The sequence below is a fragment of the Dromiciops gliroides genome, chromosome 5, assembly GCF_019393635.1.
Source record: "Dromiciops gliroides isolate mDroGli1 chromosome 5, mDroGli1.pri, whole genome shotgun sequence".
NCBI lineage: Eukaryota > Metazoa > Chordata > Mammalia > Microbiotheria > Microbiotheriidae > Dromiciops > Dromiciops gliroides.
In genome coordinates this window covers 208,847,562-208,859,569 of record NC_057865.1, presented here as the reverse complement: position 1 = coordinate 208,859,569, position 12,008 = coordinate 208,847,562, and the positions used below count along the sequence as shown (strand labels likewise).

General features: G+C 36.9%; 1 protein-coding gene across 6 annotated transcripts in view; it reads right to left on the bottom strand.

Annotated features, from left to right (window-relative positions):
• Nucleotides 1-12,008, bottom strand: part of PPHLN1 (periphilin 1) — a 185,560-nt gene that overhangs the window by 70,901 nt on the left and 102,651 nt on the right. For 4 of the 6 annotated variants that reach the window (XM_043968058.1, XM_043968061.1, XM_043968057.1 and 1 more), the window contains 2 exons: nucleotides 3,822-3,878; nucleotides 685-767 (listed from right to left, as the gene is read on the bottom strand). In XM_043968058.1, the coding sequence (XP_043823993.1) occupies nucleotides 685-767; nucleotides 3,822-3,878 (140 nt within the window). The remainder of the gene's footprint in view (nucleotides 1-684; nucleotides 768-3,821; nucleotides 3,879-12,008) is intronic. The other 2 variants (XM_043968059.1, XM_043968062.1) reach the window with 1 other exon arrangement.

The window sequence follows — 12,008 nt, the reverse complement described above, 5'->3', positions numbered from 1 at the left end:
GTTCTTAATGATTTACAATTCTTCCTTTGAGAACTGTTTGTTCATATGCTTTGACTACTTAACTATTGAAGAATGGTTTATGGTATTTTATAATAAAGTTAAAATAAAATAAAATTTTCTATATATCTTACATATGAAACCCTTGTTAGAAATATTTTACACCAAGATTTTCCTAATCTTACCCTAGTGGAATTAATTTCATTCATACAAAATATTTCCAGTTTTATATGATAGAAATTACCTAATTTATCGGTCTGAATTGCCTCTATTACTTGTTTGGTTAAGAAGTCAAGGGGCAGCTAGGTGGTGCAGTGGATAGAGCACCGGCCTTGGATTCAGAAGGACCTGAGTTCAAATCTGACCTCAGACACTTGACACTTACTAGCTGTGTGACCCTGGGCAAGTCACTTAACCCCAATTGCCTTACCAAAAAAAAAAGAAGTCAAACCCTTACTCATAGATGTGAAAGTAATACCTGCATAGTTTCAAAGTGCATAAAGATGCTTGGAAACACTAAGTTTATAGTAATTAAAATTCACGTGTCTAAAATTCAACACAAATTACCCTCCTAACTACACTAGTAAATAACGATTAAAAGGCTTATTATAGAAAGTATACCTGGCACTGCAAATGACAAGTTCTTAATTCTGGTTAATTTATAATATTCAATTGATCTTAACAAACCTTTGATGAGGGAGTTGCTGTGGAACTGGAGGGAGAAGTATCTCTTGATGTTTTCAAAGACTGGGCAGAAGGTCTCTCTTTACCTTTAAAAAAACATTTTTTAAAAGGATCAGTGGGAAAACTTTTTAAATGCTATAGTTATTATTTTTAAAATTTTTTTTCATCCTTTTTTATAGTATTTTCTGATTTTTTAAGAAGGAATCTCAAATTCCTTAAGGTAAAAGCAAGGGTTCAGGTCATCACTTTTACATAGTTTATTAAGGTACTCAAATCAAGCTAATAATATCTAGGACAGCTGACCAGTTGACTAGGTACTATTCAAAAGTCTGAAGATACTAGAAGCCTGAGAGTAGTGCCTATCATTTCCACTAGCTGTTACCCAAATAAATGGTAGTAGTAACAGTCACCAAGGGAGAAACGGTACCATAAGAGCCACAGTAGTAACGAGTGCTTTTCATGTATGGGTGCCTCACATACCAAAATAGCTACTTTTCAAATAGATATTCAGTATTTACCATCAAAATTACCAACGGCGATTATTGTAGTGACCTAAGCATTAGTATTGCTAAAAAATAAAGATAACGATATGATTTAGCAATGGTGCCTATTGATCTCAAATGTTTACATAATAAAGCAAAATACAAATTAGGAAAACACAATTCAAAACAATGTAATTGTGTTTGTTGAAGGCACTGAACCTTAAATTTAGTTACTTGAGCACAAAACAAGTAATATTATTTGAACACTTCAGCAAAACACATTTTAAAACTTCAGCAAAATATTTTAAAACTATATAATTATCATAGTGGGTTATATACAATGAAATACTTAAATGAATGCAACCTGTAAAATGACTGGTTAAACTTGAGTAATCAGTAATTATAAAACCACTTACTAAATTCATACTGAAGTCAAATGAATTAATGCATATTAAGTGCTTTGCAATCTTAAATTACTATGTAAATATCAACTATTATTATAATAATTATTACACTATGTTTTATAAAAAAAGAATAAATCCCTTGGTGCAATTTTATATGCAAAAATCAAAATGAACCAAAACAACTATTTGGCTGGTGATGAAAAGAAAGGGATAAATCATGTTGGTCCTGGGTAACAGTGGATAAGAAAAACTTAGATAAAGCCAAGTAAACTAAAAGTCCAAATACAGATTATATCCCTGGAAATTACACATCAACTAAAGATGAAGACAGAGAGCACTATGTCAGAAAAGTGAAAACAATAGGGCACCATAGATCAGAGAGAAGCTGAAGGTCCAGAATGGCCAACAGGAAAAAGCTTGGTAATTATTAAAGAGTTGAAGATCATTCAGAAGCTGAAAATAAACAAAAGACAGTACTAAAGCTAGCAGAAGCAGATACATCAAATCAGATATTGAGGCAAAATCTACTTCAAACTTGTTTACTTCTTTTACTACCATACAGTAGGAATAAGAAATGAATGACTAACTTTCAAGAACAAAATCAGCCCTGAACCTAAAGGTACAAAGGCCATAGTGATGTTCTCCATATAGGCAATGATGAGCTGCAGCTCCCAGCAATCTCTCTCTAGAACGTCCAATTTTAATAACCTAATAATTGATCAAGAGGCTACATGTGGCACTACCTTGAGCTTTGAATAAAATGAACTGAACAAGTACAGCTCTTGACCTTTGAGAATTTGAAATATTAGAGAAATAACAATGTAAATAGATATAATTGACATATAAGCAATTATGTAGTAATATAAACCATCACTACTCCTCCAAACACTCAATTTAAGTTCTATGAAGTGATTTTGTATCCTTTTGAGTCAATACATTTCTTTATGGGGTTTGGGATCAGAAGGAATAGGGGAAAGATGTGATGAAAATGAGGGCTAAAGTTCAATCCCCAAATGGATGAGTGAAACTAATTTTATATGGAGTAACTGTTCCATGTACTGCTGCACTTTATTAACCCACCAAATTGCTGCATTTTTTGTTGTGTTTTGTTGGGCAATGAGGGTTAAGTGACTTGCCCAGGGTCACATAGCTAGTACGTCTCAAGTATCTGAGACCGGATTTGAACTCAGGCCTTCTTGAATCTAAGGCCAGTGCTTTATCCACTGCACCACCCCTGCATTTATTTTTATAAAGAGGTCAGTGGAATTTGGATATGACAAAATACGAATCCTAATTTTACTCTTAGGTATTGTGAAGCTTTACTCCAGTTAGTTAATTTATTTAAATAAGTTTAAAGCTTCTACTTTCAACTGTTCTCATATTATGACAAATATAAATTTGTTCTGTTCCTGATCCAAATAAAGTATAAAACTTGTACCTGAAATGGTTTAGTATGACTTATAATTCTCATTTTTCAGGGTATAGTTATACACTATTGCTTTTTTAATCCCCCAAAAGATTTTACTGCAGTGAACGTCTGGAACAATAAGGTAATCCAAGAAGACACACTGAGCAAAAATTATTCATCTTGGAGGAGGAAGCTGGTTAAGTGCTAACCGTTTCCATCTGCTCATGATTCTTCTAATATAGCTCTGATGTGTTTTTCAACCTGCTGACTTCTCCATCCAAGAAGTACAGGTAGAGAAAAGACTGGCACCATAGTCTACTATGATTTAAGTGAATCTCTTTCCTAACTCCTAACCTCCACTTCATCCCCTTCCCCAATTAAGTATACCAACTAGGTGGGTAGACAGACAGAAAGGCCCTGTGATTTCATTGTTGTAGGGTCTCCTGCTGAGGAAACTGCCTCTAGCCAATGGGAACAGGCAAGTGTACTATAACTTATCATTTTAAAGATCTGTCTCAGACACTGAGAAGTTAAAAGACTTAACTAGGGCCACACAGTCAGAACATGTCAGAGGTAGGAACTGAACTCAAGCCATCTTGAATTCAAGTCTTGCTCTCTATTTACTACACCATGCTTTTATGTGTGTGTGTGTGTGTGTGTGTGTGTGTGTGTGTACAGTGTAGAAATGTATGTACATTCACATGTGATTGTATATAAATTTTTTCAAGCTCTAGTTCTGACCTTTCCATTGTGCAGGCTACAGAGAGAATGCACCAAATACCCTCCCCAACAACTAACAAGTCCCTCCCAAGCTAATTCCAAAGGAGAATTCAGCTCAACACTTACCTCTTCCTGGCTCTCCTTCATTTTGCTGTTTGTAGCAGGCACCAGCACGCACGGACTCTGGAGAAAGGTGGGCAGGTAGGAGTTAACAACAACACCTCTCTGTGCTTCCAGAAAAGGCAAAGTCCAAAACAAGCAGCAAGGATCAAAGTAGCAAGAACTTCTTTACAGCACATAGGTTTGCAGGTAACTGCCCTCAAACACCCCAAATACTCAATGTTGAACTGATTATATAACCTGTAAACCAGCCATGCACATGAGGAAATGCTTCAGTCCAAAACCAGTAACCAATCAGAGACCCCTACAATACACAATGGTGAACTGTAGTGGTGGAACAAATAATATAGAGGATAACTAAAGACAGGTAAGGAATATTATCTATCCCCAAAGTATAAACAGAAGGTAATTAATGATGAATATAACAGGGTAAAGCACTTCTTTGAGATCAAGGGCTATGTTTTAGTCATATTTGTGAATCTCACAGTACTTGGCATATCTTAACACAATACGCTTTCAATAAATTTATGGTGGATGAATGAATTAGTGAATGAATGCTTTAAAATACTATACTACATAAGTTGTCTCATGGATATTTCTACTTATATATCCTGTTGGTGCCTCAATACCTATCTAACTTTTGTCTAAGCGTGGGCCTCTTTTCACATGCCTATTTCTGTTGGTACTTCCAATGCACTGATTACATTCACAATTTATCTAGACTCAAAATCATGGAATCATCTGATTTTTTCCTCTTTTTTCACCTCTTCATGCAAATCACTTGATTCTGTCATTTCTACCTTTACAATCTCTCTCAAAGCCTGTTCTCTATTCACATTGCTATCCCCAGTTCAGGTACTTATCAGCTGTAGCCTAAACTAGCCTCTCACAGACCAGCCTTTTCTCTTATCTCCTCTCCAAACTATCCTACAAACAGATGCCCAAATAATTTTCCTGATTCTTAGGTTCATGTTGCTGCCCTGTTGAAAAAGCATTCAACGGTCAATAGAATAAATTACTAATTCCTTAGTCAATTATTTTAGATCATCCACAATCTGACTTCAATATACTTTTCACATTACTCCCCTTCATACAGTCTAAATTCAGTATGACTCAATTTAAAAGAAAAAAAAGTACACCCTCTGTGTCAGGGACTATGCTGGCGCCCAGGGAATAAAAATATAAAAGTGAAATACACTCTGCTCTCAAGAAGCCTTCATTTTATTTAAGTAAATCAAAAATATATACAAAATAGACTGATGGGAGGAGGGGATGGTTCACATTAACAACTGAGGAAATCAGGAAAGGTTGTTTAAAAGAGATGAACCATGGGGAAAAAAGAGAGAGAGAGATGAACCATGGAGGAAGCTTGGTATTTCCAAGCAGTAAAACTAATCTTATCTGTCTGTAAATAGTTGTTTGCATGTCATCCCCTCCATCAGATAGTGAACTCCTTGAAGAAGGTCTGTTTTTGCCTTACTTAGTAGCCCTAATAGGTACTTAACAAATGTTTTTTTACTTCACTTATGGAAGAGCATGCCCCTCAGTTTGCCACTTCAAAAAGAGGGGCTACACTGGGGCAGCTATGCGGCGCAGTGGATAAAGCACCAGGCCTGGATTCAGGAGGACCTGAGTTCAAATCTGGCCTCAGACACTTGATACTTACTAGTTGTGTGACCCTGGGCAAGTCACTTAACCCTCACTGCCCCGCCCCCCCCAAAAGCTGCTACAAATATTTCTGTACATATAGGACTTCTTCCTCTTTGGTTTCTTATGCAAAATTCAGTATCTTTTTGTGCAGTTTCAAACTGCTTCAAAGAATGCCTGTAACAATTCACAACTCATTGATTAAGTCAAGAAGAATTTATTAAGCACAATAAATGCTAAATATGTGGATACAAAGAAGGGCAACAACAATCCTAATAATCAAAGAGCACACATTCTATTGGGGGAGACAACTATGCAAACAACTATGCATGTACAAGATATATATGGGTAATCTTAGAGGAAAGAAGATCAGGGAAAGGCTTTGCACAGATGGTAAGATTTGAGTAGAGGAGGAAGAACACTCTGGGGATTTGGGGCAGACAATGAAAAGTCAGAAGATGGAGTAGCACATGTAAGCAACAGCAATGTGCATGTTTTTTCCAAAGGCCTTCTATTGATTTGTCGTTTTCAATTTTTGTCAACTTTGCCCACCTGACTGGATATGAATTGAAACTTCAGTGTTGCTTTAATTTGCATTTCATTTTTCTTTTAATATGGCTATAGCTAACTTGGATTTCTTCCCTTGAGACAGACAGCAAAGAGAAAATAAGAATGAGGGTGAATGATAGATGAGAGAATAAGGATAAGGTAATAAGATCATATGGGTTGGCCTTGGCAAAGAGAAGAGCTAACTTTTACCAACTGCAATGCATTTACATCTCTATATTCTGTGTTATATCTGTCCATATTCTCTCAGAGATAATCCATGGAGAATCTATCCAACTGCTAGAGGCCTTCTACTAAGCTTTTAAAAAAATATTTCATGGGTAGCATTCAAAATGTCTGATAATTGTTGTGTAGATATAACCTGTTTGAGTTCTTTTCCTATTATACAAGTGATAGATAATATTGTTCCTTTCTTGACTTGCAACTTGCACACCTTTGAGACTGTGTGTAATATACTATGACAAGCAGTGCTCAAGCTTCATATAGGGAATATCGAAATTGAAAAATGAAAATTTTGTTTCAGAAAGTTGTTTTGGGGCAGCTAGGTGGCGCAGTGGATAGAGCACCGGCCCTGGAGTCAGGAGTACCTGAGTTCAAATTCGGCCTCAGACACTTGACACTTACTAGCTGTGTGACCCCGGGCAAGTCACTTAACCCCAATTGCCTCAATAAAAAAAAAAAAAAGAAGAAGAAAAGAAAAAAAGAAAGAAAGTTGTTTCAGGTCACTAAACATCCTGTGCATTTTCCTAAAAGCAATCCATATATGTCTGATAAACTCCCTGTGAGGAGAGTGTGGTCCAGCCATTTATGTATTTTCAACCTTTTAATATACATCTAAAGATCAAAATGAGAAAATGTGATACCCAATTGAGGCAACTCTAATTTATTCAAAACAAACTGCAAAAGAAGTGTGGTCCACTCTCCTCACAGGGAGTTTATCAGACATATATGGACCATCGTTATGGGTTGTCCACTCAACATTCCATAAGTAAGCATGAGTTTTCCTACATGCACAGAATCATATGATCATAGATTTAGAGCTGGAAAGGAACTTAAGAGACCCTCTAGTCAAATATAATATGTTCATTTTACAGATGAACTAAAGGACAGAAACCCAAGATCTGAGATTAATCTAAGATTAGAAGGGTAGTAAGAGGGCAAGATTTTTGATTCCAAATCCAGTGTAATTTCTATTGTGTCAAGTGATAGATAACTGGCTGGGGTGGTTTCTAGGTTCTTAGATTTCCTCATTATAAGAAATGATTAACACAGATCAATATCCTTTAAAAATGGTGATGAGGCAGCTAGGTGGCACAGTGGATAGAGCACTGGCCCTGGAGTCAGGAGGACCTGAGTTCAAATCTGGCCTCAGACACTTGACACTAGCTGTGTGACCTTGGGCAAGTCACTTAACCCCAATTACCTCACCCCCCAAAAAAATATGAAAAAAAAAATGGTGATAGTCTGATGAAGTTCACTCTTTTATTAATTTCCAATCATTTTTCTTTTGCAGTTTGTTTTGAATAAATTAGAGTTGCCTCAATTGGGTATCTATTTTCTCATTTTGATCTTTAGATGTATATTAAAAGGTTGAAAATACATAAATGGCTGGTTCAAAAAGAAATCTCGGGAAGCTAGGTGGCGCAGTGGATAGAGCACTGGCCCTGGAGTCAGGAGGACCTGAGTTCAAATTCGGGCTCAGACATTTAACACTTACTAGCTGTGTGACCCTCGGCAAGTCACTTAACCCCAACTGCCTCACTAAAACAAAACAAAACAAAACAAAACAAAAGAAAATTAAATTTAAAAGTTTTCAATGAACAAAAAGAAATCTCATTGGTAACCAGACACTTTGTGTCTGCTAAAATAGTCAATTTAATTTTAAAATGTTATTAAGATTCCTTTATCCAGTATAATGACTCTCCCAGAAGACACAGACATATTCAAGAAATGCATTCATGAGACTTTCTTATAGTTTACAAACCTTTATGTTCTTTTCTCCATTCTTTTTTTTTCTTTTTTGGTGAGGCAATTGGGGTTAAGTGACTTGCCCAGAGTCACACAGCTAGTGTCAATCGTCTGAGGCTGGATTTAAACTCAGGTACTCCTGACTCCAGGACCGGTCCTCTATCCACTGTGCTACCTAGCTGCCCCATTCCATTATTTTTGAAGCCAAATTTTCCAGGATATTTTTATTGCCAATGATACTAATCTTTGCAGTTAAATAACATTATATGTTAATTTAACTTCTCTACTTTCTATATGCAAATGATCACAAAATCTGCAACTTACAAAAAGGACACCAGAGGTCAATGAGTCTAACACCCTCATTTTAAAAATGAGAAAAAAAGAGATGGATAAAGGCTAGATAACTTGTCCAGGGTTACACATCTAAAAATTCTCTGGGGTAGAATTCAAAGCCCAGATTACTTGACTCCAATAACAGCATTCTACTCTCTGTATCGTTATGCTTATGATCGTTTAGCTTAGCAGGGTCCAGTAGACACAACAAAATCAAGATCAATTTAATCAGAGTAAAGACACCAATGACCTTGGAGTACTAGAGGCATGCCCTGAGCACACATGTTCCCTCCATGTGCATACCTCTCCACATATTTTCGTGCACCTCTTTACTTATGACCTCTTTATTCATGCTCAGTATTGTAGGGTACATTTGAGGAAAGATGGTAGAAATGTTTTCTTATTAAGGTTTTTTACTATGAAAATTTCAATAACTGCCTATGTTTTTTTGTTAATTTTGTCATCTGGCTGATAATTCAAAGACAAAAACATCAGTGGGGACTTTTGATCAAGTTCTAAGAATAGAGACCCATGGAGTAACATGAAACTGGAATACATTTTGCCTAATCAACCCATGTTCTTAGAGGAGTAGCTTTGACTACAGAATAAAAATTAACTCAGCTAATTTCTTTATTTGCCTCTCCAAAGTCATTTAGTCATAACTTCTTCACAATCCCTGTGGATCTTATTTTTAAAAAACTTATATTCTGGGGGACAGCTAGATGGCACAGTGGATAAAGCACCGGCCCTGAATTTAGGAGGACCCGAGTTCAAATCCGGCTTCAGACACTTGATACTTACTAGCTGTGTGACCCTGGGCAAGTCACTTAACCCTCATTGCTCTGCAAAAAACCCCCAAAAAAACCTTATATTCTGAACTTAACACACACACACACACACACACACACACACACACACACACACAAGCATTTCCATATACAGAGTAGAACATATGAAAAAAATTCTAAATGAAACCACAAATCTCAATTTTGTTTTTATATTTTTAGAATTTCTTTTTCTTTTTTCTTCCTTTTTTTTTTTTTTTGGAGGGGCAATGAGGGTTAAGTGACTTGCTAGTAAGTGTTAAGTGTCTGAGGCTAGATTTGAACTCAGGTCCTCCTGAATCCAGGACTGGTGCTTTATCCACTGTGCCACCTAGATGCCCCCTTTGACCTGAATTCTTAAGTCTTTCAAAGTTGTCGATCTTTATAATATGGTTATCTTGGTGTAAATTATTCTTTGGTTCTTCTCATTTCACTCTGCATCAGTTCACATTACCAAAGATTATCTGAAATGATCTCTTCAATCATTTCTTATAACACAATAATGTTCCCTTGCAGGCATTTATCATAATTTGTTCAGACATTACCCAAACATTTTAAGCCCTAGGATTTAAGGATCCTTGCTCTTTATTTCTCTCCCCTTACCCAATTCCCACCACCTTTTAGGATGAAGAAGTCTATTCTGTTTGTGACTATGCCTTTCCCAGTATTATTCTCCCTCATGTCTATCTGTGCCTCCATTTTCATTTGTTTACCTGCTGATTTTGATGAATTTCTACGCCAAAATGATTGTGGGTATATTCAACTACCCTTATTTGTTAATTTTGGATAAGAATGTGTTTTTTTTTCCAATGCCCACTTCCCCCTCACTTCCTGTTTGTATACTCTTCCCAAAACATTCCAAATATGACAAATAATCTCACCCCTTTTCTTCCTCCTTTCAACACTGGTGCATTCCTTTTACCCTCTTTTCTCTCTGCCTTTTCAAAACTCTCAGAATATATTCCTCAGGACTTTTGCATTTCTTATTTACGTTTTTAAGGGACACTTGTTTTTTCTCCTCATGACTTTGTGTTTATGTGTGTGTGTGTGTGTGTGTGTGTGTGGGTGTGTGAGAGCGTGTGTTGAACCCCTTTGGCAATCTGGTAAAGACAATGGACCCTTTCTCAGAAAATTTTAGAAAGCAAATATAAAAAAAATACACAAAAATATAGGGGAAGACAAATTATAATGAAGTATATTTGCAAAAAATAATTAAGATGATGACAGCAAGAGGTGAGATCATGATTTGCAGTGAACTGGATTTAAGTCAGAGAGGGCTGTGCAAAGTCACCAACCTCACTCTCTCCTCCAGAGCTATCTGGGTCTAGTGGCAAGATATACATCAGAATGTCTGGCAATGGGGGCGGAGCTAAGATGGCAGAGGAAAGGCTGTGAATCCCCCAGCTCCCAACAAACTTGTCCACACACTCCAAAAATAATGCCATACAAAAACTCCTGGAGCAGCCTAAGCCACGTAAGACTATTTTCCAGTCAAAGATTAAACTGTTTACATCCCTACATGGAAATACTAATACGTCTAACTCACAAGATCTTTCTCAGTATTAGGGCAGCTAAAAGGAATATACTTAGACAGAGGGCAGAGGTGTGAATTGAATATGAAGGGATGATATCTGTAAAGCATTTATTTTTTGTTTATCCTTGTTTTTTGTGAGGCAGGCGGGGTAGGGTGGCTTATGTCTGGGGCCAGATCTGGGCTGGGGGCTTCCTGGGTCTAGGACTGGTGCTTTGTCCACTGTGTCACCTAGCTGACCCATGATGACATCTTTAAAATAAAGTTAAGGGGGGACAGCTAGGTGGCACAGTGGATAAAGCACCAGTCCTGGATTCAGGAGGACCTGAGTTCAATTCAAATCTAGCCTCAGACACTTGACACTTACTAACTGTGTGACCCTGGGCAAGTCACTTAACCCTCATTGCCCCACAAAAAATAAAGTTAAGGGGAAAGAGGAATTCACTGGAAGAAAGGGAAAGGGAGAGGTAGACTGGGGAAAAGTAGCTCACATAAAAGAAACAAGAAAAAGCTTATGGAGTGGAGGGGAAGATAAGAAGTGGGGGAGTGAGTGAACCTTACTCTCATCAGAATTGGCTCAAAGAGGGAATAACATACACACTCAAGTGGGTATAGCAATATATTTTGCCCTGAGGGAAAGTGGGAGGAGGAGATAAGGGGGAGAGAGGTGAAGGAAGGGAGGGGACAGTAAAAAGCAAAACACTTTCAAGGAAGGATATGATGAAGGAAGAGAGAAAATAGAGTAAATATCAAGGGGAGGGAATAAGATGGAGGGTAATACAGTCAGCAGTAGTAACTGTGAAAGAAATAAAGAGCAGGATGGTATGAAAAATGCAAACCATCAACAGAGAAAAACTGATGGTATCTGAATACAGACTGAAGTATAACTTTATTTGTTAGCTCCTCTTTCTAAAGTTATTTTGTCTATTTTCTTCCACAACCTGACTAATGTGAAGATGTTCTGCATAACTGCACATGTATGACTTATATTGAATTGCTTGATTTCATAGGGAGGGTTGAGGAGGGAGGGAAGAAGAAAATTTAGAACACAAAGTTTTTAAGAATCTATGTGAAAAAATGTTATTTATTTTTTTTACATGTAACTTGGGGAAAATTCTAAATAAAATGAAAATATAAAGCAAACATAAATAAATTAAAAAAATAAAAAAGAATATCTGGAGATGGCCCTGGATGTTTGAGGCAATTGGGGTTAAGTGACTTGCCCAGGGTCAAGTAAGTTGTCAAGTGTCTGAGGCTGAAACTGAACTTGAGTCCTTCTGATTACAAGGCCAGTGCTCTATCCACTGCATGACATAGCTGCTT